This window comes from Columba livia, chromosome 1, assembly GCF_036013475.1.
Source record: "Columba livia isolate bColLiv1 breed racing homer chromosome 1, bColLiv1.pat.W.v2, whole genome shotgun sequence".
Taxonomy (NCBI): Eukaryota; Metazoa; Chordata; class Aves; order Columbiformes; family Columbidae; genus Columba; species Columba livia.
In genome coordinates this window covers 159780516-159800852 of record NC_088602.1, presented here as the reverse complement: position 1 = coordinate 159800852, position 20337 = coordinate 159780516, and the positions used below count along the sequence as shown (strand labels likewise).

At 36.2% G+C, this 20337-nt stretch overlaps 1 protein-coding gene across 10 annotated transcripts in view; it reads left to right on the top strand.

Annotated features, from left to right (window-relative positions):
- The window catches only part of PPP1R12A (protein phosphatase 1 regulatory subunit 12A), a 117613-nt gene that overhangs the window by 71173 nt on the left and 26103 nt on the right, over positions 1 to 20337 (top strand). For 9 of the 10 annotated variants that reach the window (XM_065041238.1, XM_065041235.1, XM_065041278.1 and 6 more), the window contains 10 exons: positions 1688 to 1832; positions 4758 to 4832; positions 5277 to 5365; positions 5497 to 5654; positions 8214 to 8341; positions 11649 to 11864; positions 12675 to 12769; positions 15587 to 15709; positions 17529 to 17690; positions 18138 to 18314. In XM_065041238.1, the coding sequence (XP_064897310.1) occupies positions 1688 to 1832; positions 4758 to 4832; positions 5277 to 5365; positions 5497 to 5654; positions 8214 to 8341; positions 11649 to 11864; positions 12675 to 12769; positions 15587 to 15709; positions 17529 to 17690; positions 18138 to 18314 (1368 nt within the window). The remainder of the gene's footprint in view (positions 1 to 1687; positions 1833 to 4757; positions 4833 to 5276; positions 5366 to 5496; positions 5655 to 8213; positions 8342 to 11648; positions 11865 to 12674; positions 12770 to 15586; positions 15710 to 17528; positions 17691 to 18137; positions 18315 to 20337) is intronic. The other variant, XM_065041301.1, reaches the window with a different exon arrangement.

The window sequence follows — 20337 nt, the reverse complement described above, 5'->3', positions numbered from 1 at the left end:
CCTGAATACTTATTTTAAAAGAATAAAATTGACAATAAACTTGCCCTGTTTCTAAAGCCGACTGTGTAAACAAGCTTAATACCATTTTATAGTGCCAACTGGCGTTCTGGTTTATGCATATTTTCAAGATAACATATTAATTTGCATAAATAAAGTGGATTTTTCATCCAGACTAAAGATTTTCAGACCTAAAGAACATAGAATTTAATTTTACTTTTTTTATATTGTTGTTGAAAATCATGACTCTTGAAATCTTTTATAGAAACCTTCAGGCTTTTGGTGTCCCATAATTCTCAGGTGGCTTTTCAGTAATACAACACAATACAAGTATATACTGTGACAGAGGTTTAATTTGTTTTTCATCAAAGCTCTGCTTTTATTGAAGCTAAGCTTACTTAATAATACATTGCTTTACTGTGATTGTGAATGTATTTGGCTGCTTTGGCAGTAGTATGAACAGTTATATATTGTAACATGAATGAAACTGAGCACACACCCTGACTCTGTGAGTATTGCTGCCTTTAAGGTCTGCAGGGCCTTGTAATGCTTCATCAACACAGAAGCTGAAAGACAGAGCTTTTTAATTGTTAAAACCGTTACATACAATTTACTGAATGAGAGTTCTACTTCATGCTTCAGCATGATGAAGAGAAATTATTCTGTTTGAAAATATTAAGCATTAATATTTTTTGTTTTAGAATAGCGTGAATCTGTAAGGGAATTACATCTATAACCATTTTTTTCATCTTTCTCAGTTCCTGTCTTTTTTGTAGTCCAGTCCATGTACTTTTCCTAGGAAGGGAAAAACATACGTGCGGTCTATTTTTGCGATGGCTTCAAATTATCAAAAATGTGTGCTCTGTGTAGGATACAAGTTTGGCAGCTGTGCGTATGTGCAAGTTGACTCATTGGAAGATATTACTCTAAGTATATTGGCTCTTGAGAAATGGGGAGAATTTTTGAGATTACTTCACGGTTATAGGATTTGTGATAATTATGGACAGTGTTTCAGAGAGCTGATAGCCCTTTATACAAAACTCTGTGTCAGGTTAAGTGCGTGTCATCACTCTGACACTCACATCAGAGCCGTGCCGAATGTGAGTGTTGAACGCAGACTGAAAAGCAGGTCCTTTATTTGAAGAGCTCCCCTCCCTCTCAGAGAGCAATCGAAGCATGTAAACACTGGATTGTTACAACATCAAATGTTAATGACAAGAGGAGACGCAAGTTTCAAGGAGCTGATATTAGACTTAACAGCTTGTAGCAACTAATATAACAGGAGGAGGTTTTAATAATTTACTAGTTAAGAACACTGTATCTAACAGTTTTTTGACATTCTACAGCATCCCTTTCCTTAAAAGGCCTTTTCTCTGTTACTGCACATGTAGAGAAAAATATCTAACTGTACAGAAGCAATGGATTTTTAATTAAGAGGAATTGAATAAAGAAGAAAATGGAAAAGGCTATTTTTCTTGAATTTTCCTTACAAATATGTATACCTACTGAACAATGAAAAGAATAAAGTTTCTGTGAGGAAATAAAATTAATCGATTGTCAGTAGCCCAACTAAAATATGTATGATGAAAAAGGAGAAGAATATTACTGTTGAATAATTTGATGGTTTTACAAAAGATTATTGTTTATCCCTGTCAGCAGTCTCAATATCTACTTCTTTTAATTTCTTTAGGCTTTTAATACAGGCTCGCTACGATGTAAATATTAAAGATTATGATGGCTGGACACCACTTCATGCTGCTGCTCACTGGGGTAAAGAAGAAGCATGTCGCATTTTAGTGGAAAACCTATGTGATATGGAGGCTGTCAACAAAGTGGTAGGATTTTTATGTAATCCTTGTCAAGATACAAAGTTCTGGTCTCTAAAGTGACTTTAGAAGCCAGGGTAAGAAAAGTGATGATAAACTGCTGTTTACTGTACGTGGAGCTTTATATAATGCATGTTTTGTCAAAACAGCATGTTTGTGTTCAAAACGAAATTCTCTGATTGTCTAAATTAATTTTTAGGTCCACTTCATGCTTAGTTCTATATTAAATGATCTGTGTAGTCTTTGACAGGGAAAATCCCAACAGAATGGGTTTATTGACATTTCAGAAGTACAAAATTGGCGACTTGGTGGATTGCACACAGGCTTTCAGTTGATCATTGAAGACAATTATGATGCCTTTGGGTAGTGTTTTAACTCTTAAAATCAGATTGTGTTGCTATACTAAAGAGTTATCACTGTGCTGGTTTGGGTACACTGGAAGATACTTCCAGGCATCTCTGGGCTCCCTAGACATAACTTGAATGCTTCCTAAGCTATATTTCCTTGATTTTTATGCAAAGGCCTGATTAGCTTGCTAGCTTTGCAAGATGTTGCTCCCAACAGGAATAGATTTTTCATGATTCACAAATGCATCACAAAGATCCAAAACTTTTCATTCAGCCGTGTGAGTACTGAAGCTCTCTTTCTTCTCTTTGCACCATGTTTTACAGAGAGATTCTGATCTGCTTCCAATTTCTGTCAATACTGTATATGTAAATTACCTGCCCATTTTTTAGGATAGCTTCTTCATTAAATTTTTTCATAAACTTTTAAAAATAAATTAGGAGAATATGCAGGTACACATCATGAATTAGCAACTACTTACTCCATATAAGGGCAAAACTACAGCTGCTTAACATTTTTAGTCTTTGTTGACTTTTTCTTCCTTAGAAATTGAGGTTCCTTATAATAAAATCAATGAAATCTGGAATTACAATAGCTTCAACTCTGTTTCTGTATAATACTCATAGAACTTCTGCATATCAGCTGTATAGCCATATATTGTATCAGGCAATCAAAAGCTCAGGCAATGAATTAAAACCAGTTTATCGAGTTATCTATTAGACTTTTTACTGGGGTTGTGAGATGTGGAAGGCGGTGTTCCAGAGAGCATTCTCATGAAAGTATGTTCAACTCAACTGGGGCAAGAATAAGAATGAAAGAGGTACAGAGAGATGTAGGCTGCTTTGTCTGGTGTATGGGCTTGTCTGTGCAAGCTATGAAAGCTTCGCCTGTTTTGTTCTGAAGTAAGCTAGTAAGCATTTTTGCTTTTGGAGATCTGAAGACTGAAAATTCCTTTGAATTTGGTTTTAGCTGTAGGTGTTTAGCATCTCGGAGAACTCAGCCATTATTGTTTAGGCACTTGACTTCAGGTGTCAACTTTTATGGGTTGAGTTTAGATAAAACCTTCCAGCCACAACAGGTTTTTTTGCTAAGTTGTTTTTTCTGGTCAAGGTAGGTCTAACTTGTTTGTTTGTTTGTTTTTTCATAAACCCACTTAATAGCTACCTATAAAATAGAAGACCAGATTAAAAACTGTAGTCATAATGCAGATATAAACTTGAGATAATTTTGTTCTTTAGTTTCCAGGTTAGTGCTGTGTTATACTAGATGGAATAGTTCACATGTCAGAGGACCTCAAGCTGTTTTGGGTAATGCTTGTTGAAAGGTGCACGTGCTTCTGCTGTATGGTCAGAAGTTTTATGGATGTGAACATTAGTAGTTTGAACGTCCATCCTTTCTAAACAGTTAAGATAACGTTCACAGTGTAAGTAGGAATATGTTTGCCTTTAGTTCACATTTTGAGAAACTGAAATAAGCGGAGACAAATATGAACATCTTTAATCAACTTTATAAGCTGCTGTGACTACTTTTAAATGACAGGTCTGCTTTTATTGCTGGTTATTGTACAGAAGCACTTACTTGACTGATCTTGTCATGATCCTCCCAACATTTCAGAATGTCCACAGGTCAGTGTTGGGCAGCTGCATTTATACCAATGGATGTAGGACTATGTTTAGATTCCAGCCTTCTTGTATTTGAATGCAAATTCCAAATACAAAACTCCATATTGCAGTTTCAAAGTAAGTTAGGCTTTCTTTGTGAAACTGTGAGCTTCAGCCCTTCTCACCTTCAAGTAGAGATGAAGAAAGGGAATTTTTGAAATCTTTACCAGTTCAGACCTTAAAGATAGAATCTCTTGTCCTGTGGGCATCTGGTCTAGTCAAGAATTGCAGTGACTATGTAGATCTAAGATACAGAAAGCTGACGAAATTCCAACTGACAGGATTACTCTGTTGATGAATCACATTATGATCTGTTTATTCAAGTACATGTCCAATGGAAATCATGCACTAAAGGAGGATGAGAACAAATGGTTGTTAGCAGATCCCTTCTAAAACAGAATGTAAAACGTACAATAAGGTTTTACTGCGAAAATGTGAAAGTTTAACTATTTAGATTTAGTATAACTTGTTTGAATAATTTAAAGTTAAAAAAATCAAGCTGTATGTAGTAGTCTAAGATGGAGAGGATACTGAACTGCTCAGTATTCATCCATACATCTGCAATTGGAATAGTTGTTTGGAACTAATATTATGATACTCATATTCTTTCCATCTGTATTATTTTCCTTTGTAGTTTTTTCCTTCAAAGGACAGCAAAATTTTTTTGAAGTCATGTTTTTATCTCTTAAAAAAATGTGTTTACTCATCAAGAGTAGACATTTCTGTTTCAATTACCCAAAAAAGTAATATTGCAACATTGTTTTCAACTACTGACTAACTAATAGTTTGTAATAGACCTTGGCTTATACATTCTAAATCCTCTCTGAATGTGCTCCTTACCAGCATCATCATGTGATAAGGCATCATAATCTGTTATATTTAAATTCTTCTCTACAGTTATGGTGTTTTATTTCTTCCCCTTCTCCAGGGGCAGACAGCATTTGATGTGGCAGATGAAGATATTCTAGGATATTTAGAAGAATTACAAAAGAAGCAGAATCTGGTAGGCTTTTTGTGTGTGTGTATATGTACACATATATATATGTTATACTCGGTTGTGCATATGACCATGGTACACATCTCAGAGCAGCATATAGCTTAAAAACAAAGGTTTGATTTGGAGCTTCAGTTCAGGTAATGTCACAGTCATCTCAAAAGTTATTTCATGTCCTTGTTTGGTCAATTATGGTGACTAAAAAGCCTTGGAAGAAAGAAGGTGCTTTTCTACGTGCCTTCGCCAGCAGGTAGCTCATGATCTGAAGTATCAACAATTAACAACTTCTTGAACTAAGTTTCTGAGATATCAGAATTTTGAACTTTGACACTTCAAAAGCTTATGCACATTCTGTTGTTTGTAGTAGTTAGAGGAAATTTCCCTCTGTTTGTAATCTTGTCACAGTGATAACCATTCTGTCAATTTAACTGCATCGTTCTATATGTTTTGAAGCTTCATAGTGAAAAACGGGAAAAGAAATCTCCCCTAATTGAATCCACAGCCAACATGGATAATAATCAGACACAAAAATCATTCAAAAAGTAAGTAAACTCGGAAAACTAATAAGCTCTTAATAAAAAAAGATAACTTTTATAAGCTGTCACAAAGTCCTGCTTGACAAACTTCAGTAAATTTTTCAGGACTTAGTAAGTATTTTTCTTTTCAAACTCAGTAAAGAGACATTGATTATGGAGCAAGAAAAGAATGCATCTAGTATAGAGGCTCTGGAGCAAGAAAAAGCAGATGAGGAAGAAGAGGGAAAGAAGGATGAATCCAGTTGTTCTAGTGAAGAAGAAGAGGATGATGACTCAGAATCCGAAGCAGAGACGGGTATGTTGTTTGTAGTATTGTCTGTCTTTAAGTTTTTGCTTTACAAATTTACTTACTTAATATCATGATTTATTATACAGAGTTTAGTATCTTAAGTTTCACTTATTCTTCTGCATTCCACTAAGCTTCCAGTCGTTTTAAAACAAGTTGATACACATGTCTAAAGTCAGGTCATAACAGAGATATCAAAAAGGTGTCTTTCCTGGTGGCTATTTAGGTTAAGCCAATTAACCTACTTATTTGATTGACTATTTAACAGCCGATACTTTTAATCAAATAGTTGGAATAATACAAGCCTTAAGGAGCATGTCTGAAAACACTGAAGAAGTTAGATGAAATCAGAAATGAAGTCTTTATAGCAGTGTTTGCTTGTGGAACTGGTATAGAGATTGGAACAGGAGAAAAACATCTGTCAAGCTTTGTAATTAGTCTTTCAACTTAGTTTTCTTGCATCCCTCATTTACAGAGACTGAGCTTTGATAAACTCAAAACACTTGTAATGTATAACATGTAGTAATTTCTCAGACACTGAACTAACCGTAATGTTTCCTGAACTTTATGACTCTGGTAACTGTGTTCTGTTCGTTACCAGTAGATAGTTTGTGCCAGGAAACTTTGACTGTGACACAAGAATTAATTTATGTAAACTTAGGGGTTTTTAATATCAACAAGGCTTTATCATACTTTATTTGGCAAGCTGGACTTTAAGCTTTTCCCTGTGGAGCTGCATCTCTAAATTCCAAGCTGGTACTTTCCCTTTTTTCCCATTATTCAGCTTAAGGTAGTTTTCTAGTGAAAAACCTTGAGATTACAAGAAGCCTTCCGGTTGTAAAATATGTTAACAGCGTTCAATATTCTGAAGTACTTGAAACCATGATTTCTAATCTATTGGGATATTGCAAATGTTCTCCTAACACATTCTGTTTCATTGATTATGGGAGAATGCAGTCTAAAAATAAATTCATTTTATGCCGGTAAGACCAAGAAGGCAAATACGAATATGAAGCTATCATTTCCTAAAGGACAGGAAAACAAGCTGAAAAAATACAATTCTCAGCAGTTTGTGTTTTTAACCTACTTTGTTTGAGATAGTTAATGTTTTTTGAGAGTTAGTCAGTGTTAGCTCAGTCATGCATACAGCTATGTTCTTGCCAACCTTGAAATAATTTCAGAATGCAGTTGTGAAAAATCCATTTTGCTCCTTCCATTCTTTAATTCCTGATAACTTTTTCTGGTTTACTCATTTGCAAATTTCCAGCAGATCTGCCAGTGCATCATTTTGAATCGTTCTGTCAGTCCACATTGCCCTGTTGAACGTTTTATCACCATGACCTAGAAGTTTACCAGCCTTTATTTTCACTTGTGTTTTAACATAACTTTCCATTAAGTGCACAGTTACTGATGTAAACCATTTTTTTCATTTGTTTACTGCATCATTAATTATTCATAACATCAGTCCACCTAAGTCCCTAACTAAAACAAGTGTGTAACAGCAATACCAATGCTTATATGATTTCCAGTCATAGGTTGGTACTTTGCTGAATTTGAATGTTAGATATGAGAACACTGTAAGAAAACATTGCATACTTTATAAATTAACCGCTCCTACGCTCTATGGGTATTGTAGATATAAAGGTATGTTTGTAGTAGGGCAAAAACCAATGGGAATTGAACCCCATGTTGCTCCAAACTTTAGAGATAGGATGTAGCATCCCACTCCAAAGAATGTGCAATTTGAATAGGTGAAATAGAAGTGAGATGTAAGATTATGAAGCTCAAGCAAGTGCAGTGACAACAGTTGTGTCACAACCATGACATTTTGGGTTTGTTTGTGGAAAAAGGGTTAAGGTACACAAACAAAAGACGGAGGAGGAAATGTGGGCAGGAAGGACAAAGCAGAGGAAGATAGAGTAGGTGAACAGGGAAACTTTGGGAAGAAAAACAAAGGACAAAGCAGGAATGAAGCAAAAGGAAAGTCAGAACTCCAGAAGTCAAGTCTCTCAGCTTATTCTACTGACTGTAATCCTGGGCTGGATTCTCTGTGAAGTTAATTATTTCTTTGTGCTCAACATACACAGTTATCCAAGCATAAATGTTTTACTTTGATTTAGCATCTTCTGCAGTTCAAATTAACCATTACATGCCAATATACCTCCTGCTGTGGAGGCTGTGGAATCTCTCTAGAGGTTTTCAAGACTTGACTCATCGAAGTCCTGAGCGACCTGGTCCGTGTGCGATATTGACCCTGCTTTGAGCAGGAGGCCGAATTAGGATCTCCCGAGGTCATGTACAACCTGAATGAATCTGTGGTTCTGTCTCTGCATCTCTGAGCATTATTATTAAAAAATGTTTGTATATGTGTGAGTGTTGTGGAAAAAACACGGACCTAACTAAGATACAAATTGGGAATGAGGTGGAAAACACTGAGGAATAAATAATATAATGCCGTTGGGAAAGTTTGCTCTCAAATTTGTTCAGAAGAAATTCAGCTCTGTGCTGTAGAAATGAAGAAATTGTGAATGAAAAAATTAAAATTAAATTCTTGTAAATATTTTGCAGATAAGACCAAAACCTTAGCAGGTGTAACTAATAATGCAAATACCACAAGTACACAATCAGGATCAGTAGCTGTGACAGCACCTTCGGTAGCTGGTGGCCAAGGAGCACCTACATCACCTGTTAAGAAGGTAAAATAAAATACCTTTCTTCTGATATTAGATCTCTGTTCTTCTGTGTTAGCATACATTTTTTGTTTCTTATATAAAAAGTAGATGGGGTTATCCAGTGATTTGATGAAAATATGCCCCGATTCCTAAAATATTTTGTGTTTTTCTGCAAAAACTGTTTCTTTTAAATTTTGAATGGTTTTGATTGGAGGGATCTAAAATACAGAACTACAAAATAGATGCACATAAGATCCTTTCAAAAAAGCAAAAATTTGTTGCACAGTGACTGGAATTCTTGTTTTTCCGAAGCTAAACATTTTTGAAAGTCTTTTCTTTGTCAGACTCCTCCAGAATTTTTAGAAACTGCAATTTCAGTGTCTCTCTCTCTCTGTTCCTGTATTTGTGATGCACTTAAGGAAGGCAGGTGTGACTGAGGTACTTTCAGGAGTCCCTGGAAGCGTTCAGCTAGTGCTTAGGCACAGAATTTGAAAATTATACCTGAAATAAGAAGTAGAAGTGCTGTAGGTCCCAACTGTGATTTCAGTAAGAGCTGGAGAATTGAGACACATGATTTATTCAATGCACAGCTCCAAAACACACCTACCAAAGCCATATTGCACACAGGAAGTTTTTTACAGCTTGATGTGAAAAGTTAATTGGAATTAATTTTAGTTTTGGTTATCAAAAGGAAAATATGTATGCCTGGGGCAAAAAATTACAGTAGATAATAATGCATAGTCAGTAGTTGATGTACAAGTCAAATATTTAGAATATCTAAGCAAACTGGATAGTAAGCCATTAAGGCTTCCTTTGACAATTATTACAACTTTTCTGTACCCATCATAATGAAAGCATAACCCTCTACTGATGTTTCTGATAAGTGTGCTCAGGAGGAACAGTAGCCATGATATACTGAAACCAGAGTAGGGAGAGAAGATGTCCTGCTGTGTGAATAGTATGTGTTTTATTTAGTTTATTGGAGTTGTACTTTCATATTCACAATAGAACCTAATGATGTTTCATCTTACAAAGTATAATATAACAGTTGCCCAACTGCATCATATTATGTGATACTGTACAACAGGGTTGGGCCAACCTTCCTTATCCCAAGAGCTGCTTTACAAAAATTATGACTGATGTCCGTAAGATTTATCTTAAAAAAGCACGAGAGCGAGAGGGGAATCGTGGGCATGGCTCACGGGCAGGAATGACTGCCGCTTCCCCCCTCCGAGCTCTGCAGCTGTGCAGACAGCTGGATTCCATGGTGGCCTCGTGACATTAATCTAAATGGTTCCTGCTGGCTCAGTAAGGAATTGCCGTTCTGCGTCACGGGAGCTGCATTTGCATCGCTCAGGAGCTGCGCAGAACTCGGGAGCCACAAGTTCTCCATACAAACCATAGGAAATGCATGAGGGAGGGACGGCGTTGTGAGTGATTGCTGTTTTGCTAGCTGTGCCTAACTGGAATGAGTCCAAATATAGAGTGAAGATTTTACTGCTGGGAAATAGGCCTACTTTATATAGTTTATTTTTTGAAATCACTTTGGTAATACAGGCATTTGTGACAGTTGGACAGTATAACTGATATACCCTCTACCCAGTTTTATTACTGCACTTAGAATCTCCAGCGTGCAATGACAATTAAGATATCTAACATTTCAAACAGTTCATTATTCATCTTGAAGTCAAAAGTTTCCTAGCTTGTCCCTTCCAATCAATTTATTTCATATTATGGAAAAGCCTTCTAAAGTGTATGACCTTCAGTAATAGTACGTTACCAGATTGTTGCTAACTGTGCTGTGGCTTGATATTCCAGAGCTGAATGATCAAATAAACATGATTTTTTTGGTATGTGATTAAATGGCAATGGGGGGCAAGGGGGAACTTTTTAATAAGAAGAATTGGGTATGATTTTAAGCTGAATGGTAGCCTTTTATAAATAATTAATACACTGGCATTTAGTTCTAATTTTATTATGCAGTCCTGTTGGTCTTAAAGGTAAAAGGTGCAGGTTAAAAGTAAACTGCAGTTATCTTTCTCATACTATGTGTGAAAAATTCAGGGCCTTCTGTAGCTACAAAATAAATGCACATTCATGTCAAGACTGATCATCTTGTAACGTGGCACATACAAGTGATCTAGAGAAGGAGTTGCAGCTCATATCAATGAACAAAAAGACTTGAAAATCTTCTTAGTAATGACGGTAAAACAGCACCTTAGGTGTGATCTTCCACCTACCCTTGCAACCACCTTTTCAGGTTTGCACCATCAGTGCTGCTGCAGCTTCTCTTCTGCTCTTAGACCATAGATGGCCAAGCCATGTGTTGCTCACAGGTGGTGCAGGTGCTGTGTACCAAGCTTGGAGTGGGGTTTTCTTCACTCTGTATGGCATTCAGTAATTCTGCTTTCTGTCTGAGGATACTCAGGAAAGGCCAGTTTGGGAGTGAAGGTGTGGGTTTGGTAGCTAAGCCAGCATGGGATGTGCTTAAGGGATGTGAGTGAACTATGATAAGAAGATTAGAGATATTTTAGTGTGAATCTTCCAGTATTCTCAACCATATGAGAATGCAGTCCATGGACCTTGTTAGGTCAACAGGCTTTGCTGTCCTCTTCTGTGCAAACTGTAATTCTGTCTTTGAATTAGCTAAATCTGCTGTGTTGTGTTTAAAAGGAATCTGTTACTAAGGTTTTAAGTCTCTTACTGCTTTTTGGTATTTTGTGCTGTAATGAAGAGCTACATAACATGAACGTAGGAACAAACTGTGCGGTTTTAAAACAACCTTTTGTTTCTATTTTCCATTCTTTCAATCTTCATCTTTCTCTCGTCTTAACTGGCTTTAGTCTGATTTCATTCCTCCTATCATGCCTGTCGTGGAGTCAGTAGATCCTGCATCATGGAGGCAGGGCTTGCGCAAAACTGGCATTGTTCTTGTGCCCAATAAGGGTGAAAAATCTCTGGTGAGGTTCTGGTGTGCACAGCTTTGTGTACAGGTTGCAAAATAACATATTTAATCAAAATGTTGATACTGGATTTGCATGTTTCTAAGTTTGCATCTCATGATCACAGTGTGTATTACAAAGTGTGGGTTTTTCTAACGGTTAGAGGAGTAGTATACCTTGATTAGTCTTACATTTCTTGTCTCATTAACTAATGTAAGAGATGAGTGTATAGGTTGTCTCTCACCACAACTCCCCTACGAATTGAACACTTCTATGATGATTAAAAACGGTTGTGTTCTCAAATCTCTGGAAGGAGCATGAATTACCACAGTTAATGTAAATTAATTATGTGAATTAATAATGTAAATCCATGTACATGTGTTTTATAGTTTCCAACATCTACAACCAAGGTTTCTCCCAAAGAAGAAGAGAGAAAAGATGAATCTCCTGCTTCGTGGAGGTTATGTCTTAGAAAAACTGGTAGTTATGGTGCACTTGCAGAGATTACTGCTTCCAAAGAGGCTCAGAAAGAAAAGGACTCTGCAGGTGTCATGCGTTCTGCTTCAAGTCCTAGACTTTCCTCTTCGTTGGACAACAAAGAAAAGGTGACCATGTTCATTTCGGTGTGAAACAACATTCTGAGGAACTGGTCTACCTTACCTAGTACAGATGTTTATGATGTATCGTAGAAGTAAGGCTGTACTACACATCTGTTCTTTACCAAATCCCAAAAAGTTAAATGGTGCTGCTTCTGCATAGTCTTTTTAAAAGTGTAGTATGCACTTTCATCATCTGGTGACCAGATACATAGATCTGGGGCTTTCCCCTTTTTGAAATTTGCAATGCTAGTAGTAGTTTTTACAGTTAATGGGGATCAGAGGTTTGATAATTTCAGCATCACTTGGAGAGTGATGTTGAAAGAATCTTATAAAAAAGAGACTCTTTTTTTATCTTCCATAGTCATTTTTTATTTACAAATTTTAGTTCTGTAATTAAACATGTGTACATAGAACCAAGTGAAGGACTGATTTGGAACAGGTGACTGAAGAGCATAGAACCTGTGGTTGTGTTTCAAGCACAGATGTTTAAATGTTTTCAGGAGTGAGAATAATAGTATAGTATAGTACAGTACAGTATAATATATAAAAATACTGAAAACAGTTGCTTTCCATAATCAGTGTTGGAATTGTACCGCAGCAAAGCAGGAAAAAAGAAATCAAGCCATTTGCATCACTAGAATGAAAACAAAGAATTTCTTCTTCCCACTGTAGTCCTTATAATATTTAACTGAAGCTTAAAACTCATTTTTGTAACCAGGTCACAATAAATCCAGCTGAATTAATAATGATGATTTTCCAGCAAATGGCAGTGTAATCAATAATAGTAACACTTAATAAAAAATACATGTCTTTCAGGAGAAAGATGGAAAAGGAACTCGACTTGCATATGTTGCACCTACAATACCAAGACGACTGGCTAGTACCTCTGACATTGATGAAAAAGAAAACAGGTAACTCTGAAGTTATAATTTCTGTTAAGTATAAAATGACTGGATTTTAGAGTGGCTGAAAAACTTACAGATTTTAAGACAATGCTAATTTGTAGCATTATGCTGTTCTATAGGTTATGCTAATCCAGAGGGTAATCCAATTCCTGATGGTTTTTGATTTCATAAATTATAATAACTCATTTTTAAATCAAATTTATTATATGTCAAGAGCAGAACTGGGCAATGAGTGTTTTCTTCTTGGAGGAGAAAAGAAATAAAACCCAAAATATGAAGTCATAAACTTTAAGCCACTGAAAAGTGGTAAAAGCATTTTACTGCTTTGTCTTGAGTCATAGGTTGCTGCTACTGGGCTCCATCGTTACTTTTGATAATAAAAAAATGCTGTGTTTCTTACAGTCTTTGCTTAAAACCAAATAATACTTCAGCAATGATTTACAAAAATCATAGTTAAGTTACAAAAGCAGTTCTTCTATTTGTCTTGTTTACATGTTGACCTTTCATCTTCTTTTGGAGTTTTTCACCTTCTTTGCTGATATTTCTTGTGTAGCATTCAGTATAAAAGAAGCAAAAAGTTTTGGTGCATAGGCTTGTTACCTGTTAGGATTTGTGCTATTTTCATGGCACACTTACATTGTCAGAAGCTTCCTGTTTTTCACTTCTCTCCCTTATTGAGGTTCTTCTTGGACATTTTTTGAGTTAACATAGAATACACAGTACAAAACTCAGAAATCTCCTTAATGTCTTGTTTCTGTTGGATCATATCTAGTTAGCTGCATGTTGGATGGGCTGAACTGAAAATCCTCTAATTGCTCAAAATGTGCTACTATAATAAGTGTCTGCAAGATTGATAAATTTCCTTATGTCAGAGAGAAACTTCTTTGTTGCTACTTTGAAAGTGGATCATTTCAGCACAAACACAAGATAAATACTGGCTTTTCTTACACTTGCAGAATACTGTTGCCTAGAGGTAGTGTCTGGGTGACAAATTTGGTCTCTAAATGGGTGTATTCTCAAAAATTCTTGGTCTCCAAAAGTATCTTAACTAGGTGATACCTTAAGATTGGGACAAAATATTTCATTGCAATTTTATTTTTAGATGCCGTTACTGTTTGTAACAAAGGAATTAAATTTCACTTAAGTGTTGAGGTTTATTTGTGTCCTTGATGTGCAAATCGTAACCATCATGCCTTATTCACAGACATAGTTCCAAAAGTGGGTACAAGCAATAGTATATTTTTCTTCATATGCACTGAGCGAACTAGGTTCATCAGTCTTGTTAGTCCCAGTGCTGACCAAGCAATCCAGCTGAGAACTTTGTGTATTCCTTGGTTTACCAGAGATGAAGCCTACTTTTAGGTCAGCATATTTAGGCACTGAGCCTTTGCCAAGTGTATGATGTGGCAGACAACCCACTTAAAACCATAAGAGGTTTTTTACATTTAGTCTGACCTCCTTTACCTGTTGAATTTAGCCATCTGCCCTACAGGTACCTTAATAAATTATTGTTTCTGCCTTTGTCCCAGAACTTTGTCCTTATTGCTTAGCTTAATGCTGGGCTTGTGTTCGACCTGTCTGAACACCTGCTTATTTGTCTTATCGATGATGTGGTGTAATCCAGCTACATCCTACTGTGAGTAATGGAAAGGGTTTCAAGATGAGTCCCAGCTGGGCTTTTAGATGAACAAATCTCAGACATGCAGCCTCAGTCGAGTAGCCAATGCTGCAGCAAAAGTGCAGAAGTGTGTAGTGTCTTGGCAAAGTGAAACCTTCAGTAATTATGAAAAATCTGTCATGCAGCAGGACCTTTCTGTGGTAGATGGTGTCTTGGAATGTGTGTTTCTCTGTAGTAGTAAGAAATAACACTTCATTGGCCTGTGTTTGGTAATTTTTTAAAGTTGTTACCGACTGCTAGTGTAAATTTATGTGCAGAAAGAGGTACCTGCTGAAGGACAAAGGTATACATCTTTGCAAAGTATTGTTTCATTTCCCCTCACAGACCTGGTTGCATTTTATGTATAGTTTTGTGAAAGACAACTTTTTTCGTCCTTCTATCTGAACTTCACTTCAAATCTGAAGCTGAGATTTTTATTAGAATTTCAGCTTTTTGCATCTCAGTCTCAGTTTTTGGGGTAGTTTTTCTAAGTAGATTTTTGCAAGGTTATTTCTTGCTGCTATAAACTGCAACAACAGGCTGGAAATTCCTTATGACTAAAGTAATGTCAGCTAGTGATACGTGGCAGGCCGCTCAGGAATGGCTACTGCAGGCCTGTTTACACTAGTCTGCAGAATCAGGAGTTCTAAAGGCTAGTCAGCTTTTGAACTTCTTCTTATAACATCCAAGAATGAAGATCCCATGAAATAAGTTTCTAAAAAACCTGAGTCTTCCCTTTATTGCATTCAGTAATTTCAGGAGCAAACAGAAAAACCTCTTTTTTGAGAAAAACAAAGCCAGCAATGGTCATGGATAAAAGCCGATGATTGATTTCATGTTGATTAAATCCTCTTTAGCATTTTTTCTTTTGATGCTGCTCTTCTGTTATGTTTCTAACAGTGCTAATATGAACGTAGTATTTTTCCACAGGAGCTTGAAAATGATTTGCTGTAAAGGTCATTTTATTCCTGTTCTTCACCATTATATTTAAGTGTGTTATCCCGAGTTTTAATATTTAATTTTAAACACCTTTTCAGCTCACAGCAAGAAACAACCTTCCCTGCTCATTGCAGGGGGTTGGGGTAGGTGACCTTTGAAGGTCCCTTTCAACCCAACTGTTCTATGAGTCTTCATACGAGTTTGCTGAACTAAAGTCTTTTTTTCAGGGACTCATCTGCTAGCTCGATACGTGGTGGCAGTTCCTACACCAGGAGAAAATGGGAGGAAGATGCCAAGAAAAACAGTTTGAATGAAGGTCCTACATCATTAAACACAGGTTATCAAAGAAGGTGTGGAATTTTCTCTTTTTTTAATCAAAATAAGCTGACAAATTAAAAGGAACAAATTCAAGTACTGAATCACATTTTTAAGGACATTTACAAATTGAATGGTGACATATTGAAGTGTTGTTCATAACAATTGCAAAGTATGCACTTATGCTGATGCAATGCTCATGCTGATCTTAAAGCTACGCCATTTTTACTAGTTTAGACTGTTGCAGCAACTGTTATATGATTAAAATTATATACTTACTTTTTCCTACTGTTTATTTCAGTTTGAGGTTCATTTGACTTTTTCCAGTTAAGTTCAGTAGCCAAAGATAACTATTTTAAATGTTGGAATGCAAGTAATTCTGCTTGGTATCTGAAAAGAAAAGGGGAAAAATACTGTCTATTTTGAATTTTGGGTTTTGTATGACAGTATCAGAGGTCTTGGGCTGCTCTCCAGAACGTAGCTGTGCCTACATTGGCTATCAGCATCATAGAATGCATATGTTAAACTAAGTTGAATGCAAAGTAAAGGGTGATTAATATGAAAATAATTATCAGATGTGCATGGCTGTTATCTTGCAGGATCTTCTCAGAAGGAATCGCATCCCGGAAATATATACATGGTTAATGTTACTCAATTGTGTAGTTTCAATGCAGCTATTTGAGTGAAGTTCTTAATTGGAATTAGTGGAGCAATATCTATCTAAAATGAATAGATCAAAAGAAAGAATTCACATAGCTAAGCTGCATCTTGAGATGCGCTGCTGATGTATGTAGTGATAACTAGTTAACCTTTTTTTTAGTCTTGACATTGATGTTGTCAGCAGCATGTAGTCAGGCCATTTCATACAGCGTAATACATCTTACATCTTTGTTAACCTCCTGTCTTAAAAAGAAAACTCAGTTTTCCTAACTTCAGGTTTGGAAAGATGTTGCACAGGTTTACTGTTATGGAAGGAAAATATCCAGATAAGAACAATCTCTGCATGTTAGCTTTTATCAATATTTACACTCCACTCGTCAAATAAAATGTACTCGATCACTTTTAAAGTGCATGTGGTGCTTTAATGGTGTAGTTGTTCTTGTACAGTTATTTTTTCTTTGTCGTTATAGAATTTATAGTAATAGAAAAAAAGATCAATTGCAGAATGATGAATAAGCATCTTTCCTTAAATCTTTTGCAGTTAGTAACATGGTGCTCTGTCTGTCCTAACTCTAAATTCTGAGGTTTAGTAATGGGCAAACATCTTGACATGGTAATACAAAATTTGTTCAGCCAGAACCTATGGATAAAAATGTGGAAACCACTGTGTCTTCATTAAAACTTGAAGAACAAGGGAAAAGGCTGAGTGGGAGGTTAATCTTTCTGGGAATTAATAAAGTTAAAAAAAAAAAAAAAAAGGTGAATTTAATTGGTTGAAAATGGTAAGAGGAGTGATATTGATGACATTTTCTTTTCTGGCAAGCTGTGGAGTGTAATTCTGCATTTTCTGAGGTATTCAGTGTGGGGGAAACAGCAGTTTAAAAATGGGAACACAGTAGGTGTGATCAAGACAGCCTTACATAAACCAGTGAGATTCCATTCTTTATCTTCTCTTCTTGTGGAGCAATGGTCAGGACGAAGGGACATTTCTGCTGCCTTCTGAAGTCATAAGTTGAAAGTCCTAGTCCAGGAGATAATGAAGAAACTGCTTCTTTTCCCCCAGAAGTTTCTAAGACTGAACTGAACCACAGAATACACGGGCAGGAATTTAATGGATCCTTCACAGCTTTATGATGTTTTAATGAGCAAACATAAGTGATACAAATGCATCCATTGTATGTGTCTCTCTTTCAGTGGCTCCTTTGGTAGAAGACAAGATGATTTGATTAGTTCTAATGTTTCAAGTACTGCATCAACAGTTACCTCTTCTGCTGGTCTTCAGAAAACACTGCCTGCCAGCGCAAACACTACTACAAAGAGTACAACGGGTTCTACTTCAGCAAGTGTACAAAGCAGGTAATGGCACCAACACACTTCTTTCTTTCTTTTTTTTTGTCAGGTCTACTATGTGCTTATGTACGTGCATGCGTTCTTGTTTAGTAGATCCTGGGGCTCTGGATTTTTTCACTTTCCTTTTAAATTTGTATTGATTTTATACAATTTGGCTCAAAAATTCTGAATGGCTTTCTACTGAAAAGTGATGGCCATGTTGGTATAAAAGAATAAATCCAATGTTAGAAGGGTGTGAAAAATAAAAATTCAATTATTGTGAACTGCTCAATTCTTACTTGATTCAATTTAATAGCTCAAGTTGAGCTTTTGTAGTAGAGACATTTCTCAGCTTACTTTTAAAAAAAAAATCCATCCCTCAATTTACATGTTATTAGTTGTTTAGTAAAGTGCTTTCATTGTTTAGCTGTTTCCTTTTCTCTTTTTTTGTGTTTGCTGCTCGTTATGCTGTAGTACCTCAAATCGTTTGTGGGCTGAGGATAGTACTGAGAAAGAAAAGGACAGTGTTCCTACAGCAGTGACCGTTCCTGTTGCACCATCGGTTGTAAATGCTACAGCCACTACCACAGCCATGACCACAGCTACTTCTGGCACTGTGTCCTCAACATCAGAGGTCAGGGAGAGACGGAGGTGTGTAAAGGTCCTAAGAGTAACATTGCTCTTGTACAAAAGTTATTTTTTTTTCTTATGTAAAGGAATGTGTTGGTTACCACAAATTCGGGTAGTTCACTACATAATGCAGTGTTGTTTGCTTGCTCTGTATTGGAACAACTAGCAACATGCCTCAATTTATGTGAGAGCTTAGTGCTGGTAGAGGCCATTCATGAAGTTTAAACTTTGATACTGTATATTTTTGACTGGCCTGGGGGTTTCATTTGACATGCAGCATTTTTGTATTTTTATTTCTGTTAATAGATTAAATTAAATCTTAAAAATACCCATAATAGAACTATGTAAAAACACTGAATTAAAAATAAGAAAATCAATAATTTGTTACTTACTGCAAGTACCTTGCTACTGAGTGAGCTACTGTGCCAGTGGCAGTGTGATAATAAATTACAACATAGCATTTTTTTAGTTATTTTTTATGCCTGACACTACTGAGAAAAGTATTGAACCCAACACATTCTGTTTATTTCTTTGCATCCTTTAGGATCTTTTCTACTTGAAACATAATATACCGTTGTAAATGCAATGGATTAAGGGCTATTCAGTATAAAGAATGAGTAAGAAGCTGATGTAAATCTTACTTGAAGACTACGGTGTTTTTTGTGTTACAGTTACATGGAGGATGAGTTAAGATTGGCGCATATTTATGTTTCTGTAGAGTTGTTACCTGCTATTTATGCATCAAGGCTGTTAATTCTGTTAGCTTTCTCTGGGTTCTTCTTCTTGTGGATATTTGTAAATGTTTATCCTTTAACCCTTCTGCTGAACTGCAAGTTCAGGTTTGTGTGTTGCTCCCATAGCAGGTTCGAAATGTAACCCATGTATCAGTGCCAGACGTGTATCTCTGCATGTTCATGGAGGTGATGAAGCTGTTGGTTGTTAAGAAGAAACCTGCATTCTTTTGGTTCACTTAAGGCTGCAACAACATTTAAAGATTCCTCATAGCTTTAGGCCTATTTAGGGTAGCGTGTTTTCCATAGCCCTCCTTTCACACCCAAAATTGAGATGAAGTAACTTCTATGAAATGACTCAGGAAGTGCCTACACGTGCTTACAACTCATTTCACTAACAGCCGTAGTTGGAACCTTTTTCCATAGCAAAATTTGACTGAACCCAACAAATCAAAAGCAAAACCAACAAAATGCATCTTTTTTTCAAAAGTAGTTCCAATTTTAACATGCAAATGATATTTCAGTCTGTAAGAGCTAGAAAAGCAAGGAAAATCAGAATTAAGGCTTTTGCTGTCTCCTTTGCTCTCACTAGTGTGTCTGTACTAATGCGCATATACGACGTACATTCCAGTTACCTTCAATTGGCCCGAAATACTTTATGTTATCTGACTCTGGGCCAATTGTGTAATACGCTGTTGCAGATGCATTCTTGATGGCATATTCAAATATCCATTGTATCTTAGAAATCAGCAAGACTGGAATAATTACTGCGTGCATATGAGAAGGTAGTGCTCTAAATATCAGCACATGCACATATATGTATCTGCGTATACAGATACATATATGTGCATGAGTGTGTATCTGTGTATGTTTATATGCACATGAAAAACTTGTCTGTATATGAAATATTATATGCTAAATATTTTCTTAAGAAGTGAAGTTGGTTAAGCCACATTTATAGACTATAAATGTATATTTAGAAAGTATGTTTGAAATAGTATTTCAAAGAACATTTGGAAAGTGAGGATATTATTGACTGCTTCTAGTGATTAAGCATGTAATGGTGCATCCTTTTGGAGTAGCTGAGGAAGCTATATTCTTTACCTAATTTTTAGGATTGGTTTAGAGAAACAGGGAAGAGAACGACAAACTTGAATTTTAAATCTTTGTATCAGGACTAATACCTCTTAGGTGAGCTGTGTGGCATATTATAGGGGTGCTGGGGAAGGACACTTGCTACTCTGCTGGTTGCTGTATTGGCAAGTTGAGGGTTTTCCTTTTCCCTCCATGCGGTGTAAATTATTTCAGATTTC